This window comes from Dromiciops gliroides, chromosome 1 (genome assembly GCF_019393635.1).
Source record: "Dromiciops gliroides isolate mDroGli1 chromosome 1, mDroGli1.pri, whole genome shotgun sequence".
Lineage (NCBI taxonomy): Eukaryota > Metazoa > Chordata > Mammalia > Microbiotheria > Microbiotheriidae > Dromiciops > Dromiciops gliroides.
The window spans coordinates 73322908-73347044 of NC_057861.1; the positions used below are offsets into that span (position 1 = coordinate 73322908).

At 39.7% G+C, this 24137-nt stretch overlaps 1 protein-coding gene across 1 annotated transcript in view; it reads left to right on the top strand.

Moving 5' to 3' along the window:
• Positions 1–11044: 11044 nt before the first annotated feature.
• Positions 11045–24137, top strand: part of LOC122745599 (DNA (cytosine-5)-methyltransferase 1-like) — a 42589-nt gene continuing 29496 nt past the window's right edge. The window contains 8 exon segments of the mRNA XM_043990971.1: positions 11045–11109; positions 11821–11881; positions 15755–15832; positions 15918–16027; positions 19850–19968; positions 20901–20993; positions 22712–22863; positions 23157–23344. Of these exon segments, the coding sequence (XP_043846906.1) occupies positions 11045–11109; positions 11821–11881; positions 15755–15832; positions 15918–16027; positions 19850–19968; positions 20901–20993; positions 22712–22863; positions 23157–23344 (866 nt within the window).

Sequence of the window (24137 nt, forward strand, 5' to 3'; positions counted from 1 at the left end):
GGTCATAGAAGTTTGCCTTTTTCCCCACTTAAGGTCATGATCATGAAGAAATATCTCTAGGAAATGTGGGTGAACTGAACATATGAGAAAATTCAACCAGGTTTCTTCCTCTCCATCTCCCTGTCAGTGTCTCTGTTTCTCCTTGTCTCTTTCTCCATCTCCCTAGCTCCCTCCCCCCACTTCTTGTTTGTTTTATAAGCATCCATTTATGATTTTTTTCTTTATCCTAACTATTCTTTTATTCTGATTCTGTTTTTTTTTTTCACATAAAGCATATGTGATCAACCTAGAAATGTGATTTTTCCTGATTATATTTGGTCTTGGAGGGAGAGTCCAAATGGGGAAGTGTTCTGGTTGTTTGTCTCTACAGAATGTAACTGACTGGAAAGTAGCCTTTTCAGCTTGGCTGCTAGGTGCTGCCTGAGTGCATAAAGAGCTGTTATTTTAATTTTGTTAATAATACTATAAATTCCCACAAAGGGCAAAGAAAGGCTTTAGTATCTTCTAAATATATCTTCTGTATGTATCTTTTGGACGTTTTTAAAAAATCTAAGCTTTTGATGAGTTCCCTACCCATCTACATCAGCCTCTTAAAATAACCCCCTTTCTTACCTTAGGGCATAAATGATCCTGCTATTATTAGCTGAGTATGGCTCAGATGGAGGCAGAGTCATCATGGTGCTGTGACGGTCCCTGAGGCAAAAAGTCTCTGCCTCTTATTGGAAGGGAGGGAAGAAATCAGAGGAGAGAGTGACAGCCACAAGAGAAGGCCCTGAGCTGAACCTGCCCTAGTGGGTGGAGAAAGATGTGGTCTGGGAGGAATCCATTTCACTCCTTTCCCTGGAGGAAGGGGAAAATAAGAAGGGAGAGCACCAGCCAATTTTGCTCTCCTTAGCAACACCTGCTAGTAACAACTTTATTGATTTGTTCTAGAATTTTCCCAGGAATTGATATCAAGTTCACCAGTCTATACTTTCCAGACTCTTCTTCCCAAAACCTATTTTTTTTTTAAGAGATATCTACCCTTCTCCAATTCTTCCACACTGCTTGTCTCCATAATCTTTCAAACATCACTGGCCATGGTCCAGTCATCCCATTTGCCAGGATATAGTTCATTTGGGCCAGGTGACTTGATTTCATTAAGGTTAACTAGGTGATGCCTAACTTATCTTGGGCATCAACTTCCTGTTTGCTCTTTTTATTCTGTTCTTTTCAGCCCAAAGATCCTTTTTCTTGGTAGAGAAACCAGAACCAAAGTAAGAGTTGAACAGCTTTACCTTCTTTCAGTTGTCAATTATTCTATACTCCCCAGGCAGAAAACCTAGTTCTCCTTTGCTCCTCCCTCTTTTTCCCAACATAGCTAAACAACAACAAAAAAAGACCTTTTAAAATTTGAGTACTCCTGACACCATTTTTACAGCATCATACCACAACCTCACATGTATCCTCTCTTAAGAGGTGGCAAAGAATGTATATCTGACGAGGTGCTCATCAACTTTGGAATAGCTAAACATGTTATGGTATGTGAATGTGATAGAGTACAATTGTCTTGCAAGAAAAGATGCAGGGGATGGTTTCAAAGAAACCTGGAAAAACTTACATGAACTGAGGCAGAGTGAAGTGAACAGAACCAGGAGAATTTATACAATAACAAGAATATAGTAAAGACAAACAACTTTGAAAGAATTAGGGAATTTGATCAGTATAATGACCAGCCATAATTACGGAGGATTAATAATGAAACATATTACCTATCACCTGATAGATGAAGGATTCAGAGTACAGAGTGAATTTTTTTTTATTTTTTGGATACAGCTAATAAGGAAATTAATTTTGCTTTCCCATACATGTTTATAAAGGGGAGGGGGTATTTTTCTTTCATTATTAATTTGGAAGGGTGTTGGAGTGTGAGGAAGAAAATGTAGATTTTTGCTGACTGAAATGTATGTGTGTGTGTATGATTTTTAAAAAATAAATTCAAATAACAAAGCCCTTCCTAATCTGGCTCCAGCCTACTTTACTTCTTTTTACTGCTCCTTACACTATGTTCTAGACAAATTGTATCTGTGTTCACAAACAGGAATAGGAAGAAGAAGATTTAAATTAAGTGATAAAGAATGAAGTCATCAGAACTAGGAAAACAATATGGAAAGTGATTTATAATAATGTAAATGGAAAGAACAAACATAAAAAAATACAAGTGTGTAATTATGACAGAGCTGGGTCATGGCAAATAGTTGGGAAAATGAACCTTTCTTGTTTGCAGAGGTGGAGATTATAGAATTGAAATATTACAGAAACTGACAGAAAGAGTTGGTGTGTTGCTTTGCCAAAATACTTTCCCCCCCTCCTCATATGTGTGTGTGTATATATATGTATATGTATATGTATATGTATATATATATATATGTAAAATACAAGAGCTGGGTCACTGCATAGGGGAGAGAGGAAGATATTTGGAAATGAAAGTGAAAGTGGCAAAAATAAAAGACAACAACAAAAATAAGATTGTTTTAAAAAGTCCTGATGTCATTAAAGCCAGGAGGGAAGGCTCATACATTAAATAATTAATAAACCAAATTTATGAGGGCTATTTCTTTTTTTTTTTCTTTTTTTTTTTTGGGGCAATGGGGGTTAAGTGACTTGCCCAGGGTCACACAGCCAGTAAGTGTCAAATGTCTGAGGCCAGATTTTAACTCAGGAACTCCTGAATCCAGGGCCAGTGCTTTATCCACTGCGCCACCTAGCCGTCCCCTATGAGGGCTATTTCAAACAATATACCTTGACTGCTCACATTCTGAAAGGATTGGTGTTCATGAGGACTCCATATTTTCCCCATTGCTCCCTCTAGGACCCTAATCCAGGGAATAAGGTAAAATCAGTTCATCATCTACACCTCTCAAATTTATCAGCCCAGAACAGTAGCTCTAAATCCCTTCAGCATTTACACAGTCAAGTCCACAAGCATTTATTAAACGCTTACTACATGCCAGGCTCTGTGCTAAACACTAGGGATCCAAATACAAGCAAAAGGAAAGATAATCCTTGCCCTGGAGAGTTCACCTTCTAACTGGGGAAGACAACACATTACAAAGGAGATGAAAATGGAGGCAACGGGGCAGAGGAGAGATACTCCCACCAAGCCATGGTGTTGTCAAATCCAGTGGATGAATGAATTGTGGTTGTTCCAGACCCTTCCTCACAGAGAGGGGAGACCAGTTCAAGAAGCATCAGTGGCTTCCTACTGTCTCTAAGATAGAAGACCAATTCTTCAATTTAATATGTAAATCCAAACAACAAAGCCCTTCCCAGTCTGCCCCAGGCCGATTTTGCATTATGGTACTCCTGTTTTCTGGTCAAAGGAACCTCCTTCCTTTTTCCCAATTCCAGGATTTCATCTTTTGCTTTTTTGCCCAGACTGACCTCCATGCTTGGTATCTACTCCCTTCTCATCTCTATTTATCTAGGGACCATCCTCCGACTCCCAGAAGAGTGTGAGCTCCTCCAGAGCAAGGACTTTGTGTTTTTGGTCTCTCTCTCTCTCTCTCTCTCCGGTGACCCCCCCCCCCCCACCAGGTACCTAGCACAGTTTGACACACAGCACACAAGTACAGTAAGTACAGTACTTCTGGAACCCGAGTTACTATAGAATCCCCAGCTTCCTTCAACTTCATCTCAGGTGAAGTTCGCTTCCTATGGGAAGAGGAACTTTTTTGATGCCCTAGGGGCTGTAAGTCCATCTCATTCCTTTATCAGGTTGTCTTCTGTTTATATGTTATATTCCTAGCACATAAGCAGCTCTAGAGTAGACCACATCAGTCTATTATTATTATTATTATTATTTATTTGTATCCCAAGCTTAGTTTCTTGCCCATAGCTCCAGCTAGCTTTAAATGCTTATCCTACTGAAAGAAGAGCTATATTCTCCCAAGGACTGGAAGCCAAGGGGGTAATGTTGTCAAGTCAACAAACGTTTTTTAAGTAGTTACTATGTGCACCAAGTGCTAGGAGTGCAACAAAAACAACAGGCAAATAAATAAACTGATAAAAATAAGCAAACTAAAAAACCCACCAGTCCCTGCTTTCAAGGAATTCAGGGAAAAGCACCTTAGCCACCCTAATATGTCAAACAGAAGTGATATTAGTAGCTTGATCCCTGAGACCCAGTCCTGCAATGTTTCTCTCCAAAGAGGAAGAAGGGCTTGTGTTGGCTCTTAAGAGTGCTAGAACAGAAGTGCTTTCAGCTGGGAGGAAGAAGACTAGATGCAGGTGAATGGCATTTTACCTTGAGTGGAAGGTCAGTAGCCAATGGGAAGTGGAGTTGCCCCCAGTGTGGGTGACACTATGAGCTTAAAATCCCACCAGGGCAGAGGCCCCATCAAGACTGTTACAAGTTGTTAATCCAGTGGATTTTGAGTTTTGCTATATTTTTGGTGGTGGAGTCGAGAGGAAGCTGTGCTGTTTTTGGTTTTGATGGTATTTTCCTTTTGGCACCCATCACTTTGATAAAGAATCAGTTATTCAGCCTTGGCTGGATTTCTATTGGGCATTTTAACACTCTTTTTTTAAAAAAAATTAGAAACCTATCAAGGAATTAGAGAAATTCTAGAGCAGTAAGTAAGTCTTCATTATTAATTATTACCTATTCTGTGTTTAAAAGATTGGAAGGTGGGGTAGGGAAGATTGACAAAGACCTGGAATACTAGCTTGCCCTTCTGGTCTGTGGCTCTTTGGCTCTTTCTGTTCTATTCAAACTTCTTTGTCTTGCTTCTAAGAGGCATGCTGTCACTAGGAAGGTCTTAATGAAAATGGTGTTCCTGACATCTATTGGGATTGAGTGGTGAAAACCCAGCCTGTTAACCTTGCTGTTGTTTCTCTGCAGTGTGAAGGTCTTCTTTGGGAACTGCTGCCCCTAGCAATGTCCAGTTTTCCCTCTTATGCTGTGGTTACCTTGCAACCTAGTTCCAAAAAAGAGGGAACTCATCCTGAAAGGTTTCCTAGGTTGGTCCACTGGCTGAGCCCAGAGTTGAAGTGCATGTTCTCTGTCAATAACTGGTCGGGTAACCTTAGGCAGAGACATGCCATGTAGAAGGAGCTGAGTCAATGGTTCTCCTTATCCATTCTTTTGCATGTCTCAGAGCTCTCTGAAGGGTTCGTCATTTCAGATATTCTACACTCGTTACAATCCACAAACACAGTCAAACATGTAGCTGATGGTTCATCTGGATTCTTGAGTAGTTTTGGCCAAATCTGTGATAGGTTTTACTTAGTCTGGGTGCCGAGTACCATCACCTCAGTCTACTACTACTGTTGATTGTACCAGTTGGTTTATGTCAATAAGACAGTGGGCTTCAAACTAGTTCAATCCCTTTTTTCTTTTGTATAACAACTCTGAGAACCCAAGAAGTGGATTGGCTTGCCTAAAGTCTGACATAGCAAGTAGAGTAGAGCTGGAATCTTAACTTGGAGCCTTGGATCTGTCCTGAAAAATGAAGAAAGAGGTGTTTATAGGACACATAACTTGTGATGTTGTTCATTTGCCACTCTTGAAGAGGGTGGGGTGATATAACTTGCACTGAATTGGATTTAAGTGAGGCAGGGCTGTGCAAGGTCACCAACCTCACTCTCCTCCAGAGTCATCTGGGTCCAGTGGGAAGGATTGGCCTTGGATGTTTGAGGCAATTGGGATTAAGTGACTTCCTCAGGGTCACATGGTAAGTGTCTGAGATGAGATTTGAATTCAGATCCTTCCAACTGCAGGGCCAGTGCTTTATCCACTTAGCTACCTAGCTGTCCCAGGACGTGACTTGGCATGGTATGGTGGTGTATATTTCTAACCCCTGATGCTGAGAGGGGAAGACTGAGGCCGGTGGATAGCTTGAGCTCAGGAATTCCGAGTTGTAGTAGGGCTTAAGGCTATCGGGTGTTTGTTCACCTGTATAGTATAGTGAACCTTGGAGAGCCTGGGCCCACTAGGCTGCATAAGGAGGAGTGAACTAGCCTGGGGTAGAAGTGGAAGCAGGTTAAAGCTTCTGTTATAATCACTGTGGTCTGGGCCTGAGTGGTGCCTGCACTTCCAGTCTAGGTGATATAGGGAGATCCAATTTCCTTAAAAAGAAAAAAAGTTTAACTTATTCCCAGTAGCTCATTAAGTTTTGAATCTTTCTAATTGAGCCAGTCCTTTTCCTTAAACAAATTCTATAGAAAAGATTTGTATGGAATCTACTCTCATGTTCAATGTCTTTTTAGATGGAATTTTCTGGAGCTGGTTGATCACTTTATCATACACCAGTTGCCTCTTAACACATAGCTTATCAATTGTTCCAATAATCAGCACTTTGTACCACTGGAGTATTCAGCACATCTAAAGACTCCTTTGATCTAATCAGCAGGTTGATTCTTTGGTACTTAGTTACTTCTGTGATTGACTTTTCTTCAGGATAAAGACCATTCTGAGCTAGGGCCTGGTACTAACTCACTTAATTGAGCAGGATGAGACTGTTGCTATTGATATTTCCATTGAGGTCCAGTTGCTTTCCTTTATACATAGAAAGCCCACTCTCCACTCCCCTCCCCATACTCCCTGGTGATTTCATGTGAATGTAAAACCCTACTTATGACAAGGTGGTAGGCTTATGTGTAAGGACAATGTTGCTGTGGTGTATAATTACCTAGAGCAAGCCTAGATCCAGGTTAGGCATGTGCCATTTGGCTATAAAATGATTTTCTTTCTTCAGTAGCTTGTCCACATCTTCATCTTCATTTTGAGGCACTCAACACTCACCATGTTAATCTTTATCTAGATGGCATTTGAGAGCCTCATAATTAATATGGCAAACTTTATTTCCTCATAGTTGTTGGCCCTTTAAATAAAAAAAACCCTCATGCTTTAATGAGGCAAAACAGATAAAGGTCAACAGGTGGAATTTTAAAATATAATAATGACTACTAGATATTACAGGACTTCTACTGAGTGTGGAGAACAGGAAAATTTGTATAGTAGAGAAATTTAGCATATTTGTCAGTAGCAGGGACTTTCAATGTTGATTAGAAGTTCTTGTGATATACAGTGAAATGGGTTTAGGTTATTGTCTTCTTGGTTTCAGATGTCATCACCACTCAACCAGTAAATCATCTACTCCATTCACCCTCTGCCCCTCCCAAGTGTTGACCAGGCTATACTGACAATGGGACAGTTATGATATCTTAACCTTTCAGGTGATTTGTAGTCATGTCACAGCTGTTGAATAATTTAGCCAGCAGGTGTTAGAGGTTTAAAGTAATCAGGGGAAATGCTGCTCTTTTTTCCCAACTAGTTTGTTTTACCCTCCAACTTTTGCTCATGGTACCTAAGTGCCAAGAAGTTGCCGATGTTCTTAGAAGCACTTGATGTCCCAAATGGTTCATGAAGGACTGACTAGTGCCAAGTCACCTCTTGATATTGACTTGTTATTGAGTGGGTCGTCTTCTTAATCTACATAGGGAGGTTACCTTTGCTAGCCTTTCCTGGCCTGATAATCCTGTTGGGGGTCTGCCTAAGTTTCTTTTGTGCTGAATAAAAGATATGCCTTGGGCACCTGAAACTAACTGCACTCTAACAAGTATACTTGGTCCCTTTAAGGGTCAGAAGATGAGGCTATTTTAACAGAAAAGGAAATTCCTTCCAAGATAAGTTTATTCTCTCCCGATATAGGACCCACTTGTAGCTAATTGGTAGGGAGGTACACATCTCAGACCATGGTGGTGCCATAAATATTGTGAACAATCTCACAATGCCCTGTTGGCCTAGAACAAAGACCTTGAATAGGACATTTAATCAAGATAGTGAGTGTGCCTGTTTTGTCCAAAAAAATGCAATATTTGTGGTTGACCAGCCTAATGATAGCGCCGTCCCATCTCTCTAGCTGGAGGAAACAGTGAGAATCAAGAAAATCTTTTTCCAGGGGTGTCACATGGGGTTCTGTAAGATCAGGACCAGTGATTTACCTGGAAGATAAAATCATATCAAAATAAATGCTGACATTAATGTGGATGGTTTAAAAAAATAATTCTAAGCTGAATTATTAAATTAAATTAAAACTACGCTAAACTGAAACTAGAAGTCATTAGCTTTGCTGCTGTAGGGTTTTGTCATCTTTGTCAGTTACCATAAAATGTAAATTAAAAACTGCTTGGGGCAGCTAGGTGGCACAGTGGATAGAGCACCGGCCCTGGAGTCAGGAGTACCCGAGTTCAAATCTGGCCTCAGACACTTGACTGTTACTAGTTGTGTGACCCTGGGCAAATCACTTAACCCCAATTGCCTCACTAAAACAAACAAACAAAAAAACCCCAAAAACAAAAACAAAAAACTGCTTGAGATCTTCACTGATTTAGCAGGGGAAAATTCTGCCATTAACCTTCTCTCCAAGAAGGTGTTCATGTATCTAATGAATAATATCTGGTAGAATTATCTAAGATGAATTTTTTTCCCATACTAAGCTTTTTTGGTTTTGAAGCACTATTCTTTTTGTCCTTGTTGCTTTTTTCTTAAGAGCTAATTCCAGAGCCATCTTTTTTTTTCCCCAAAGAGAACAGAATTTCCAAATACCCTATACCAAGGCAAGTCAGCAAGCATTTATTAAGTACCTTCTATATGTCAGCCACGGCAGTAAGCCCTGGAACTTATGCTATGGGGAACTCTAGCTTACTGCCAAGTAACTAATTTGCAAGAGCTTAATATGGTCTTAAAACAGACCAGCAGATCTAGATTAGTGTTCATTTTCTTGGGCCAGTTACCACCTCAAAAAAGGTCACAATAAGCAATCAAATATTGGTTCTACATGTGCCATATTAGTCATTTTATATAGGAACTTGAATAAAAGAAAAAAAATGAAAGTGAAAATTAGCATGCTTCAGTCTGTGTTCCATCAATATCAGTTCTTTCTTTGGAGGTAGATATTATGCTTCATCATTCGTCCTTTGGGATTGTCTTGTATCATTGCGTTGCTGAGACTAGTTATCATAGTTCTTCATTGAAACAATATTGCTGTCACTGCACAATTCTCCTGGTTCTGCTCACTTCACCATGAATCAGTTGATATAAGTACCCTAACTCGTTTAACTCTATTCAGAGAAACCGATTTTGTTCTAATGTTCAGTTTCTCATTTAATTTGATATTTGTATTGTTAACCTCTTTGTTCTTACATGTCCCTTCTTGTTCATAGCCCTCCTGGTAAGAGAGAAACAGCCCAAGCCACTGGACACACATATCTCTTCCCCATCTCATAGAGAAGGGTATATTTTCTAATTTATCTTTCAGGACTGAGACTAGTCATTAAAATTGATCTGAGTTTCGGGGTCTTAAGTTTTTTATGTCAGTCTAGTCATTGTAGGCATGTGATTTCCCATAGCCTTAGACTTTTCCCTTGGTTTCTAACCAGAGGAGAAACTGAGGCCTGGGGAAGGTGTGGTAATCTCAATCCTTTCCACCTATGATATTGTGGTGATCCACACCGAAGTACCTTGTTACTGTGTCTTGTGGTTTCATTCATTCTGTTGAACTTGCTGTCAGTTCAGCAACATTTCCAGCAAGATTTTGAGTGCCTCTGTGTCTGCATGGAGTGTTGCTATATGCTAATACTGAATTTCTCTTCTGTATTCCCATGTATTGCAAGTTTGAGGAGCTCTGATTATCCTTTTTCCCCTTCAGGAGAAATTGTCTATTGCATGAGTTTCTGTAAGCACATCAGTCTGACTATGAGTCTAAACTGCATCGAAGTTAATAAATATTTATTAAACACCTACTGTGTGTCAGGAATTGTGCTGAGCTCTGGAGATATGAAGAAAGGCATAAAACAATCCTTGACCTCAAGGAGCCTAAAGGGGGGGTGAGGTGGGAAGACAACACGTAAAAAGAAGCTGAAAAGTGGGGGCTAAGGGGCATTAACTAATCATGAAGTTGGAGAGAAATGATCTGACAAGGCATAAATTTGAGGGTTTAAAAAAAATCTTGTGGAATAATAAATCTATGGAGATGAAGTCCAGAAAAGCAGCCAGGTGGGATATGATGAGAATTCACTGGGTTCCTTCCTTAAATAGTGGTGGATCTGATCTGTGTTCATCCTCCATCCCTTCCAGTTAGAGGGAAGGGGGGACATCCTAGGGGCAGGGTATATGGAAGAGGTGTGAATCTGAGTTGATTTCATCTTGTTGAATGAGTTTCTGGAGATGAAGTCTAGGAAAGTAGCTAGGTAGGAAATGATTAAGAGAAACTGTCTGAAACTGTCTTTACTGTCCAACTTGGTACACAGCTCCCTCCTCCTTTTAGTGCAGAAGAAAATTGCCTGGCTTGCCATGCTAACTACTCTTTAAATGGTCTCTCCCCTATTCTAGGGGAGGATAACTGGTTTCAAGTAAAATTCTCACCAAATAAAGAATTGGCCTTGGAGAAAAGATCCTAGTTGTCATCAGAAAAGGGACTGTTTAGAAAAAGAGTGCTGCAATGCTTTCAGACTCAAGCTCAAGCTCTGAAGAAGAGATGGACTGGAAAAGAGGAAAAAAGATTCAATTCCAGTCTTTACCCAGAAGTAAGTGAGATGGTGAGATGAAAGGGAATGGCTCTTCTGAGTACTTCTTTTTCTTTTCTTTTTTTTTTTTTGGTGGGACAATGAGGGTTAAGTGACTTGCCCAGGGTCACACAGCTAGTAAGTGTCAAGTGTCTGAGGTCGGATTTGAACTCTGGTCCTCCTGAGTCCAGGGCAGGTGCTTTATCTACTGTGCCACCTAGCTGCCCCTGGGAATGGCTCTTAAACATTGGTGTATCTGATGTTCAAGACCACTTATGTGACATTGATTTTGAAGGAGAGAGCAAGCTTCTAGCTTTCAACCAAATGGATCCAGGGGAAATGTTGTCTAGATTTCTACAATTCTACCTCTAGCATTCATCCTGGTAGGAACTAATTTTCCCTCTTTATTCTAAGAATAGAGAGAATATTTTGTATTATTTGTGACCTAGGTTCCTGTGACTTCAGGTACAGAACTTCTTGGGTATCGGATGGAATTATGGCTTCTTACTCTTGGGGCAACCACTATGAACAGCACCCAGAGCAAGTGCCTTCATTGGAATGGTAGGACAGGGGAGGAAAAAGTCAAGCACTGATAGATTCCCATTGTAATAAATCTTGCCAACTTGATGCAAAAGCTTCTTTCTAAGCTACTCAAAGATGGCTAGTGCTGTTGGTGCTCTAGGGCTAAGCCTTAGTTACCCTGCATAGAGCTCTTTTAGACATAAAACTTGCCTTCTAGTAGGATGTACAAAGTTCCTAGGACATAGTTGAGTTAACCATATTTGGGAAGAGCTCATAAGGTCACATAAAATGTAATAAAATGGGTTTAAATACTCTGTCATAGAGTATACTTTCTATTAGTATTCAAGTCCTTTCCCCCTTGAACTCTTATATGCCAAGAGTGCCAATAGTAGTTACTCTCAGCATATTTTAAGTATAGAATGATATCAGCCAATATTTTTCTTTTAAAAAAGAGGATGGGAGGGGCAGCTAGGTGGCGCAGTGGATAGAGCACCGGCTCTGGATTCAGGAGGACCTGAGTTCAAATCCTGCCTCAGACACTTGACACTTAACTAGCTGTGTGACCCTGGGCAAGTCACTTAACCCCAATTGCCTCACTAAAAATTAAAAATTAAAAAAAAAGAGGATGGGTCAGTATACTTCATGCATTAGAAAATGCATGCTGGTATTCCTCTGTCAGGGGAGTAGGAGTCTCTAAACCCCACCCCACAAATAACAAAACAATGACCTTGTGTTGCCTTCTTTAAACAGGGTCTTCACCACGTCTCTCAAAAGCCACCAAGAGCTCTCCTACACCAAGGAGATCTTCGGGGTGAGTATATCAGTAATGGTCTGTCTTACCTAGGCAATGATCTAAATCATATTTTGGTTTAGAATGTTGGTAGAAAACTTAGAATTTCAGTTATCTTGACAACCTCTGGCGAATCTAGTTTCAGTTTCCATTGTTCCTCTTCTCCCACTTTTTTTTTTTTTTTTTTGGGTGTTTGCTGGGCTTCACCCAGCAAGTCTGCCACATGGCATGTTGATCCTCTGCTTCCAAAGATCGATTGATGCCTGAGCTTTGTGACTAGATCTTCAAGTGCTATTACATGGTTTCATTTTATAAACTTTTTTTTTTTTTTTTGAGGGGGAGGTTAGGCTTGGTTGGTGGGAAGAGGCAAACTGTACCATGCCTTCCTAAGTTGATTGGGTTTATCTCCTTTTGTGTGAAATAGGCTAGACATTTGGAAAAACTAGTTAGGTAGAAAGGTGTCTAGCTTGGTTAGTAGCTAAGATGCTGGTAGCTATGCAGAATATGCCTCCTTTTAAACAAGGACTTTCTTTTGGATGACAGGGTCATTAAAAGAAAGGTATCATGGTCTTCTGAAGACTCCTCTTCAGCAGAGGAAGAGACTTCTAGGGTGAGTAACTTGCTGTCCAAGCATCTTTTGTCACTTGGATCATGTCTTGTGGTTTTCTTACACTGGTGCTTTTGGGGAGTAGGGAAAGGTATCTGGAAAATTCCCAAGAAGAGAAGTCTCGAAGTGTTTCAGTTAAAGAGTAAGAAAACCAGCTAAATGATAAAAAGGTTATTGGAAGTACATTGTATATGGGACTGTTGTGGTATCTGACCAACTGACTTATCCTCTTCCAACTGAAGACAGAAAAAGCAAAAGACAGATAAGAGATACATTGGAGTATTAATAAGCTAACAAGGTGTTTTAACTGTGAAGATGCATCCATGCCTTGTGACCTCTTTAAGGTGTGAACAAATTTCTCTTGACCAAAGGAAATGAGAGCCTAGCCAGAGGCCAGGTGAAAACGGACCATGTCCCTGTATCTAAGAGGCAGCTAGGTGTCTCTGAATAGAACAGGAGAGTTGGAATTAGGAAGACTTGGGTTCGTTTATGACTTGGCAGTACCTGGAACACAGTAGGCACTTAACATGTACTTGTTTTCTTCCTTTCAGGGACGAGATGAGAAGAAAATGAAGACTCAAGCCAAGAAAAGGTAAGAACAGCGAACATATCCTTGGTTCTTGTATGATTTCATGGGTATTAAAACTGCACTACTTGAAGAGGCAGTCAGAGAATCGGGGGGTTCAGACCTAAATTGGAACTAGATTATTTGAGACAGTTGTAAAGTTGTAGCCAATTCTGGACTTCTCTTTTCATTTGGTAAAATTCTTATTGGCAGCTAGGTGATGTGGTGAACAAGGAACTGGACTTGTAGGGAAGAGGGGGTTCAAATCCTATTCCTGAGTCTTGACTAGCTAGGTGACTCTGGGCATATTCTCGATTTCCCCATCTGGAAAATGGGGATAATAATAACCTGTACCTCAGTTTTTAAGATTTAAAAAAAAAAAGAAAAGGACACTCATTAAGTTCTTTATAGACCTTAAGGTACTGTACCAATGTTAGCTATTATCAGAGTTCTTCCCAAGGTGATAATCACCAAAACAAAACCATAAATTAAAATTTTTTTCTTAGACACAACTAATTATTTAATTGACATGGGGCTTTGAGAGCTACAGCCATTTCCCACAGCACAGAATGCTTATGGCCCTAGGGAATCCCCACCATCAATGCAAAGCTTGATCAGTGCAAAGTTGCTATTTGTGGACTCGCCAAGCTTCTCTCATGCTCAAAACCTTTCCCCGCACTTGGTAAAAGCTGCCAGAGCTTGTGCTTGACTGGTTGGTCTAGGTTTTGACTCTAAAACTAATTGAGGCCTTGAACCTTTGAGAACCAGGGTCCCATCTATTATGTCAGGATAAGGTTCCATTAAAGCACCAAACCCTTCTGTCCCTAAACTTCAAATTTGGTAAAGTGTAACCAAATCACTTTTCTTTGAAGCACGGGGCATGTCACATAGTAAAGCACTTAAGGAGAGCTGCCTGACTCTGAAGCACAGAAACAGACTTTGCAAGGCACCAGCAGACTAGAACACTAGACTTCACCACTCAAAATAGCTCCTCCATCAAGCTATTGTATCTTCAGCACTGATTTTGAATTTTTCTTCCCAGACCTCCTCCAAAAAAATCTCCCTCCAGTAAAGCCTCAACATCCAGAGAGGTAGGCTTTTTCTTATTTGGGTGACACTGAATTTAGGAGGGATAGATTTCTACTGTTCTCATTTATGAAATGGGTATTATAGTACTTGCCTTCCAGGGTAGTATGGATCAAACAAAATCGGGTACATTTGGGCAGCTAGGTGGCACAGTGAATAAAGCATGGGCCCTGGATTCAGGAGGATCTGAGTTCAAATCCAACCTCAGACACTTGACACTTACTAGCTGTGTGACCCTAGTCAAGTCACTTAACCTTCATTGCCTTGGACAAAAAAAAAAAAAGGTACATTTAATGTCTTGCAAACCTTAAAGTACTTTTCTAACTGCTCACTATTAATGCACCCTGGTATACTAGACCCTAGAACCTTAACTTTGATTCCTTAGATGGTTCTGGTACCCCCCCCCCCACTATTTGTGACATTAGGCAAGTTGCTTAATATCTGGTGCTAGAGAAGTTTCTATGAGGGGTTGGATTGGCTATCTAAGGGCCCTTTTAGCTCGGTCTCATAACTCCCTCTCCACCCCTTCAGCTAATGCTGTAGTAAGTAAAGGGACAAAATAATAGAGTTTTTACATTAGGAAGCAAAACAAGCTGAAGCTTCCCTACTACACAAGTATGAATATATTGGGGGTGTTGTTTATTTCTGGGGACATAGGCCCCTTGGAATTCTAGGCAAGAGGCCCTTGCCTGTCCAGGGAGGAGGAGGAGGAAATCTTCCTTTGCCCAGGCTCTTTCTGTGAAGAATGAAACTCCCTGGAGTGGATATTCTGAGATGATCCTTCCCTCTGACTTACTCTCCCCAGTCATCCCCACCCTTGCCACCAAACCACGTAGAAGTACGGCACTGATAAAGAAACACAAGGTACAAGGCTTGGGAAGCAGCTGAAGACCACTGAGGGGAGTCTGGGAGAAGGGTCAATATTTATATGGGACTTAGATGGTATAGCCCAACCTGCCTCAGATACTTGTTAGCTGTGTGACCCCTGGATAAGGAGCTCTTTGTGCCTCAGTTTTTTTATCTGTGAAAAGGGATAATAGCACCCACTTCACAGGGTAGTCATGAAGTTCAAATGAGATTACATGTGAAGCACTTTGTAAACTTAAAGCCTACATATATGTTAGCTATTCTCTTCTCCCTGCAAATATCTGTGTGGTAGAAAATAGGGGTGTAACCCTTAGGTATAGCCTTGTTGTACGGGCTAGCAATTTCTTTAGAAGAACTTCAGAAGTTTGATTCAGACAGCTTTCCCAAGCCTTGACTACATCGAAATGCAATTTGATCACAAATTTAAAATTAAGGCTAAGGGGTTGGTGATAAGGAATAACATTTTTTCCCCCTTTTTCTGAATCGGTTCCATTGCAGAAAAGTACCTTACTATAAGGGAAAAAAGATTGGAACAAGGACTAACTTGGAGGATGGCTCCTTTTCTTAGGAAAAGATTTATATTGTTCAAAATGTACCCTTTAGTACATTTGAAATGTGATCCACACTATTCCCTACACACAACTGGCTGTGAGTGACTGACAATCAGAATGAGCTGGGCTTACCTAAAGACAGGACCCGGCTCCAGTGCTTTGTAGTAGGGAATGGCAACTCGATTTTTCTGAATGCTGTGTGTGACCTTTCTCTTCAGTCTCCTCAGTGTCCACAGTGTCTGCAGTATCTGGATGACCCTGATCTGAAACATTTCCTGGGAGACCCCAATGATGCTGTGAGTTTGGTTGTGGGTTGGAAGGAGGGGGACAGCAGATCTCCATCTTGGCCCTTCTTCTGTCTAACTCTGAAACTTCTCTCAGTTGGAAGAACCAGAGGTGTTGGCTGACAAACTGCTATGCATTTTTGAAGATGACAAACCAGGCACTGAGAGCTACGACTATTTCCCACAACATAAAATAACCTACTTCAGGTAATATGGAGTGGGGGTGAGGAAAGGGGAGGTAGGTGGTTCTTTGGTGCTTGGATTGATTAGCCCAAGTATTCAGGACGCCTACAAATAGCTAGCTGAACATATAATGGGTTCCTCCCTTTCTTTCTGGTGATTATGAACATCCCTGTTTCACACCTGATCTTATTGGAAGGCCTTTAATTGATCTCCATTACATATAATGTTTGCTGATGGTTTTAGGTAGATACTGCTTATTATTTGAAGGAAAGCTCCACCTATTCCTATGCTCTCTAGTGTTTTTATTGGGAATGAGTGCTGTATTTTGTCGAAAGCTTTTTCTGCATCTATTGAGATAATCATATGATTTTGGTTAGTTTTTTTTATCGATATGGTTGATTATATGAATAGTTTTTCTAATGTTGAACCAGCTCTGCATTCCTGGTACAAATGCCACCTGGTCATAGTATATTATCCTGGTGATCACTTGCTGTAATCTCCTTGTTAATATCTTATTCAAGATTTTTGTATCAATATTCATTAGGGAAATTGGTCTATAATTTTCTTTCTCTGTTTTGGCTCTGCTTGATTTTGGTATCAACACAATATTTGTCATAAAAGGAATTTGGGAAAATAAGTGAAGGAGTTCCACCAAATTTGTATATTATTGGGATTTATTGTTCTTTAAATGTTTGGTAGAATTCACTTGTAAACCCATCTGGCCCTGGAGATTTTTTCTTAGGGAGTTCATTAATGGCTTGTTCAATTTTTTTTTTCCTAATATGGGCTTATTTAAGGACTTTATTACCTCTTCTGTTAACTTGGGCAATTTGTATTTTTGTAATTATGTATCCATTTCATTTAGATTGTCAAATTTATTGGCATACAGTTGGGCAAAATAGTTCTTTTTTTTTTTTTTTTTTTTTGCACGGGGCAATGGGGTTAAGTGACTTGCCCAGGGTCACACAGCTAGTAAGTGTCAAGTGTCTGAGGCCGGATTTGAACTCAGGTACTCCTGAATCCAGGGCTGGTGCTTTATCCACTGTGCCACCTAGCTGCCCCTAAAATAGTTCTTAATTATTGCTTTAATTTCTACTTCATTGGTGGTGAAATCACCCCTTTCATTTTTGATACTGGTAATTTGGTTTTATTTTCTTTTTTTAAAAATCAAATTAACCAAAGGTTTATCTATTTTATTTTTTTTGTAAAATCAGCCCTTAATTTTATTGATTAATTCTATGGTTTTCTTACTGTCAATTTTATTAATTTCTCCTTTTATTTTCAGGATTTCTAATTTATTATTCAGTTGGGGATTTTTAATTTGGTGTTTGTTTTTTTTTTTTTAAGCTTTTTTAGTTGCATCCCAATTCATTGATCTTCTCTTTCTCTTTGTTTTGGCATGTTGTCTCATTATCGTCATTCTTGGATGAAGTTATTGATTGTTTCTATGATTTGTTGTCTGACCCACTCATTCTTTATTTTTTTTTAATTAATAAAGTATTTTTTTCCCCGTTACATGTAAAGATAGTTCTCAACTTTTGTTTATACAAGCTTTCCAATTTCAGATATTTCTCCCTCCCTCTCCCCTCCCCTAGACAAGCAGGTAATCTGATATAGGCTATATATATATATATATATATATATATATATATATATACATACATACACACACATAATAACATTAAACATATTTCTGCATTAGTCATATTATAAGAGAAAAATCAGAGCAATGATGGAAAAACCTCAAAATAGAAAAACAGCACCGAAAACAAACAAAATAGTATGGTTCATTCAGCATCTATACTCCACGGTTCTTTTTTTTTTTTTTTTTTTCCCTGGATTTGGAGATCCTCTTCCATCATGAGTTCCCTGGAACTCTTCTGTACCATTGCATTGGTGAGAAGAATATAGTCCATCACAGTAGGTCAACACTCGATGTTGATGATACTGTGTACAGTGTTCTTCTGGTTCTGCTCATCTCACTCATCATCAGTTCATGCAAGTCCTTCCAGGTTTCTCTGGACTCCTCCTGCTCATTGTTTCTTTCTTTTTTTTTTTTTTTTTTTTTGTTTTTGGTTTTTTTTGGTGAGGCAATTGGGGTTAAGTGACTTGCCCAGGGTCACACAGCTAGTAAGTGTCTGAGGCCGGATTTGAACTCTGGTACTCCTGAATCCAGGGCCGGTGCTTATCCACTGCGCCATCTAGCTGCCCCTCTGCTCATTGTTTCTTACAGCACAATAGTATTCAGTTGTATTCATATACCACAACTTGTCCAGCCATTCCCCAATTGATGGGCATCCCTTCAACTTCCAATTCCTTGCCACCACGTACAGAGCAGCTATAAGTATTTTTGTACATGTGGGTCCCTCTCCCCTTTCCATGATCTCTTTGGGAAAAAGACCTAAAAGTGGTATTGCTGGGTCCCACTCATTCTTTAGAATGAGGTTATTTAGTTTCCAGTTAATTTTCAGTATACCTTCCCACGGTTCCTTATTACATGTAATTTTTATTGCATCATGATCTGAGAAGGATGCATTTACTATTTCTGCCTTTCTACATTTCACTATGAGGTTTTTGTGCCCTAATGCATGGTCGATTTTTGAATATGTGCCATGTACCACTGAGGAAAAAGGTATATTCCTTTCTCTCCCTATTCAATTTTCTCTAGACATCTATCATATCTAAACTTTCTAGCATCCTATTCACCTCCTTAATTTCTTTCTTTTTAATTTTGTGGCTAGATTTATTTAATTCTTATAGGAGACTCAAATCCCCCACTAATCCTCCCTTTCTTTCTGATAAAGGTCATATAACCCAAGGAAGAAAGGAGGTGGTAGGACATTCAGGGCTTAAGTCAAAACTTAGATTCTTTTCTCAAACTATCTTTGTATAAATTCATATTTATTTAAACTATTCAATAAATGCAAGCATGAACTATAAAATTACTTAAAGTTGTGGCCATTATAAAATGAGAACTAAAGAAAGGGACACTTTCCCAAAGGACTTAGATTGAAAACTACCCTTTTATTGTGGATTTTGGTTTTTGTTTTGGGTTTTTTAATTTGTTTTGCGAGGCAATGAGGGTTAAGTGACTTGCCCAAGGTCACACGGCTACTAAGTGTCAAGTGTCTGAGGCTGGATTTGAACTCAGGTCCTCCTGAATTCAGGGCCTGTGCTTTATCCACGGTACCACCTAGCTGCCCCCATGTGGATTTTTTTTTTAAGGATAATGTCACTATATTCAATTTTCTCTGGTAAAAATTGCTATAAACCAGAGTATTTTCTTTGGTCCTTGCCCAGGAAGCCCAAGGATGTAACAGAGCCAAATTCCTCTCTGCAGGCTGAAGGTTGCCTTCCTTTTGTCAGTGCTAGGAATTCTTCATTTGTCAAATGTTTGAGTGGCTACTGTTAGGTGAAATACCAAGCTGGGTACCACAGGGAGTAAGAAAACAAATAGACAATCCCTGCTCTGGGTGACGGTATAACCTAGTAAGAGAGATAAGGGCATGTGGGTATTGAATTAGATACAGTATTACACCTGGAGTCAGGAAGACTTGAGTTCAAATCCAGCTTCAGGGGCAGCTAGGTGGCGCAGTGGATAGAGCACCGGCCCTGGAGTCAGGAGTACCTGAGTTCAAATCCGGCCTTAGACACTTAACACTTACTAGCTGTGTGACCCTGGGCAAGTCACTTAACCCCAACTGCCTCACTAAAAAAAAAAAAAAACACAAAAAAACAAAAACAAAAACAAAAATTAAAGGAGCTAACTTATATAATGTAATACTTGATTTAAATTTGTGAGTTGTTACATGTGTCTTTTTTTTTTTTTTCCTTCCCACTCACCAGTGTTTATGACTCAATGGGCCATTTGTGCCCCTTCGATACAGGCCTAGTTGAGAAGAACATAGAACTCTTCTTCAGTGGTATAGTAAAACCAATCTATGATGAAAACTCAAGTCCAGAGGGTAAGGATACACATTTTACATTCATTTAAACTATTCAATAAAAGCAAGCACGAACTATAAACCAGAAATAATGCAAAGCCATAAACTCCAAATGAAGCGTAATTCTGGATTTTTAAGTTACAAATGTCATTTCTGTGTCCTTTTTTGGTCAATTGATATATGTTTGGATTTGGTTACTGTTGGTGTTGGCATCTGTAGCTAGTGGTTGGATAACAACATAAAACTTGTTCTATACAACTTCACTCCTTATTTTTTCAATATGTTTGTCATTCGTAGTACTACCTATTCTATTCTTATGTAGTACACTATTTACTTTCCCACCCTTCACCTCCACCTTCCCTTTATCCCCACTCCTTTCTTTTTTAAATATTTTAAAATTTATTTTTATTTTTTATTTTTGCAAGGCAATGATGGTTAAGTGACTTGCTCAGGGTCACACAGCTAGTTAAGTGCCAAGTGTTTGAGGCCGTATTTAAACTCTGGTCCTCCTGAATCCAGGGCTGGTGCTTTATCCACTGCGCCACCTAGCTGCTCCCCCCCTTTTTTTTTTCTCCCCTTTCCTTTTTAATAACATTTTTAAAGCATAGTCTCAATCTGAGGGATTGGTGGATTAGAGTCTATGGCCAATTTATTGGCTTCTTCCATGTTATCACATTGCTTTTTAAAGGCTACGCAAAGTCATGGCACCACTAGTAATGTCATAATGTGCCTGTTTCTCCACAGCCCTGCCAGCATTGTTTTCTTGTTTCTCTTGTACTTCTACCAGCTGAATATGAGTATCACAGTTGTACTTTAGTATCAGTTATTACTGCTCTCAAAACCTAGGCCATTTGACTTATGGCTCATATCAGAGTTGAGGTTTAAGGTTTTCTCTTTATTAAAAGAGAAAAAGTATTAAGTATGCATTTTTGTTTTGTTTTTTTTTCCTTTAGGTGGTATCAGAGCCAAAAAACTTGGTCCTATAAATGGATGGTGGATTACTGGTTATGATGGGGGAGATAAAGCTTTTATTGGCTTCACAACAGGTATCTTGAAAGAGGACTTCAAAGGTCCAAGTTTTTAATCTATACAAAGTCCTTTAAACCTTCCTGGGTATTAGAAACATTTCAATAAATAGTTTTAATGTCCAAAAAAGAACTCATGCAGGAGTTACAAAATATATCATGTCTGGACAATTTGACGGTCTCAGAATTCTGACCTATCAATAAACTGAAACTAAAGTGTCAAACAAGAGCCAAACTTTCCCTCTATTCAAATAACAATCAAATTCTACCTGGAAACTATGCCCTTGACTTCCTGAATGGAAGCCTAGGTTCTTAAGCATTTGTTTAGACACTATAGTGGTTCAAAGATGGGTTCTGAGCTATGTTTCCACAATTCCACTATTTAAATATTCACTCTAATTTGCTTAAATGACAACCATGAAACTGTCCTTCTTCTACATAGTCCTCCTATTGGATTTTTTTTTTTAAGTGAGGAAATTGGGGTTAAGTGACTTGCCCAGGGTCACACAGCTAGTAAGTGTCAAGTGTGTGAGGCTGGCTTGGAACTCGAGTCCTCCTGAATCCAGGGCCGGTGCTTTATCCACTGTGCTACCTAGCTACCCCTCCCCTATTGGATTTTTTTTTTTTTTTTTTTTTTAGTGAGGCAATTGGGGTTAAGTGACTTGCCCAGGGTCACACAGCTAGTTAAGTATTAAGTGTCTGAGGCCGGATTTGAACTCAGGTACTCCTGACTCCAGGGCCGGTGCTCTATCCACTGAGCCATCTAGCTGCCCCCCCATTGGATTTTAAAAGTCAAATTTAAACACATTTTGGAGCCAAGAGTGATTATGCACAACTGTAGCCCCTTTTGTTGGGGAGGCTGAAGCTGGTGGATTTCCTGAGTTTAGGAGAACTGAGCTACAATAGGGTTCAAGTTGACTGGGTGTCCATACTAAACCTGGAACAAATATGATGATTCTCCCAGGGAGTGGAAGGCTACCAGGCAGGCTAAGGAAGAATAAACTGGCTTACTTTTGTTGTTGTTGGGTTTTTTTGGGGTTTTTTTTAGTGAGGCAATTGGGGTTAAGTGACTTGCCCAAGGTCACACAGCTAGTAAGTGTTAAGTGTCTGAGGCCGGATTTGAACTCAGGTACTCCTGACTCCAGGGCCGGTGCTCTATCCACTGAAACTGGCTTACTTTTAAAAATGGACAGGTTAAAGCTTTTATGCTGATCAGCATTGGCTTTGGGCCCTGCAGTGGCCATTATATTTCCAGCCTGGGTGATATAGGGAGAACCCAAACCCCTATATTTTCTGTTTTTGTTACATTGCTATCTATTTCCCAATTCCTCCATTCACCTCCCCAATTAGAACTCTCCCTTTGTACCCCAAACACTTAAAGCAAGCCAACAAACACAAAAACCCTATCCGACAGCTTGTATAATCTGTATTGATGGTCTGCCACCTTCCAATTGAGAAGCTGTGATCAAGGTCCTTTGGGACCAATTCGATCTGAATTCTGATCTCTTGAATGTTTGATATAATTTCTCTTTTTTTTGTTTGTTTTGTTTTGTTTTTGTGGGGCAATGGGGGTTAAGTGACTTGCCCAGGGTCACACAGCTAGTAAGTGTCAAGTATCTGAGGTCAGATTTGAACTCAGGTCCTCCTGAATCCAGGGCCGGTGCTTTATCCACTGTGCCATCTAGCTGCCCCATGATATAATTTCTCTTGATGCATCCTTAAAAATTCCACTCTTCCAGGTTTTGCTGATTATATTCTGATGGAACCCAGTGAGGAATATGACCCCATCTTTTCACTGATGCATGAGAAGATGTATCTGAGTAAAACAGTTGTGGAATTTTTGCAGACAAATTCTAATGCCTCTTATGAAGACCTTATCTGTGAGATAGAAGTGAGTGCCCCAAGTCCTTAACACTCTCCTATGGAGATTCTTTAGAAAGTTGCAGTACAACTTTGAGCTTTCAAATGTTCCTGTTTTTCTAGTTTGAAAATCAAAATGGAGAAGTTCAAATATTGTCCCAGGGTAACTCCTTTGGGGCTTGGTATGGATTCCCGCTCCCCCCACCCCCAACTAAAAATAAGATATAGTATGATTCCTTTTCTGACGAAGGAAAATGGTTCATTCTTGACTCCTGTCTCTTCTCTCCCCTCCACCCAACATTTTACTTTCTTTCTTTTATAAAGTCAACAATTCCTCCTCCTGGGCTGAATTTTAGTCGATTCACAGAGGATTCCCTTCTTCGTCATTCCCAATTTATAGTTGATCAAGTACAAAGTTATGATGAGGCCAGAGACGTTTATGAGGAGCCTATCATTATTGCACCCTGCATGAGAGAAGTGATTAGCTTAGCTGGTGTTACCCTGGGACAAAGGTAAGCAATGTAACCTCTTAGATCATTTAGTTTTTAACTTATTTTTTTCTAGATTCAATTTTATTTTCAGTTTTGAATTCTTTCCATCCTACCTCTCCTGCCTTCATCATTAAGGAAGGGGTGGGGGAAACCCAAACCTGTTATGAAAATGTATAGTCAAGCAAAACACATTTCCACATCAATCATGATCAATTGTGTAAGTATACCTTTGTGCACATACATATGTGTGTATTTTACACACACACACACACACACACACACACACACACACACACACACACACACACACTTCAATCTGCACTCTGAATCCATCGTTTCCCTCTCTAGTAGGGTAGGTTGTTTCATCATGAAATTCTTTAGAATTATTATTGGTTCCATTGTATCAGGGTTTCTAACTCCTTTTGAAGTTGTTTGTCCTTTTAGTATTGTTATCATATATAAATTGTTCTCCAGGTTTTGCTTGCTTCACTTGATATAAATTCATACAAGTCTTCCCAGTTTTTTCTAGAACTATCTTTCTTTGGGGGGGGGCATGGCAATGAGGGTTAAGTGACTTGCCCAGGGTCACACAGCTAGTAAGTGTCAAGTGTCTCAGGCCAGATTTGAATTCAGGTCCTCCTGAATCCAGGACTGGTGCTTTATCCACTGTGCCACCTAGCTATTCTTCCCCCATTCTTTTTCATTTCTTATAGAACAATAGCATTCATCACACTTACTGAAATTTGTTCGGCCATCCCCTGGTTGATGGGCATTCCTTCAGTTTCCAGTTCTTTGCCACCAATAAAGAGTTGTT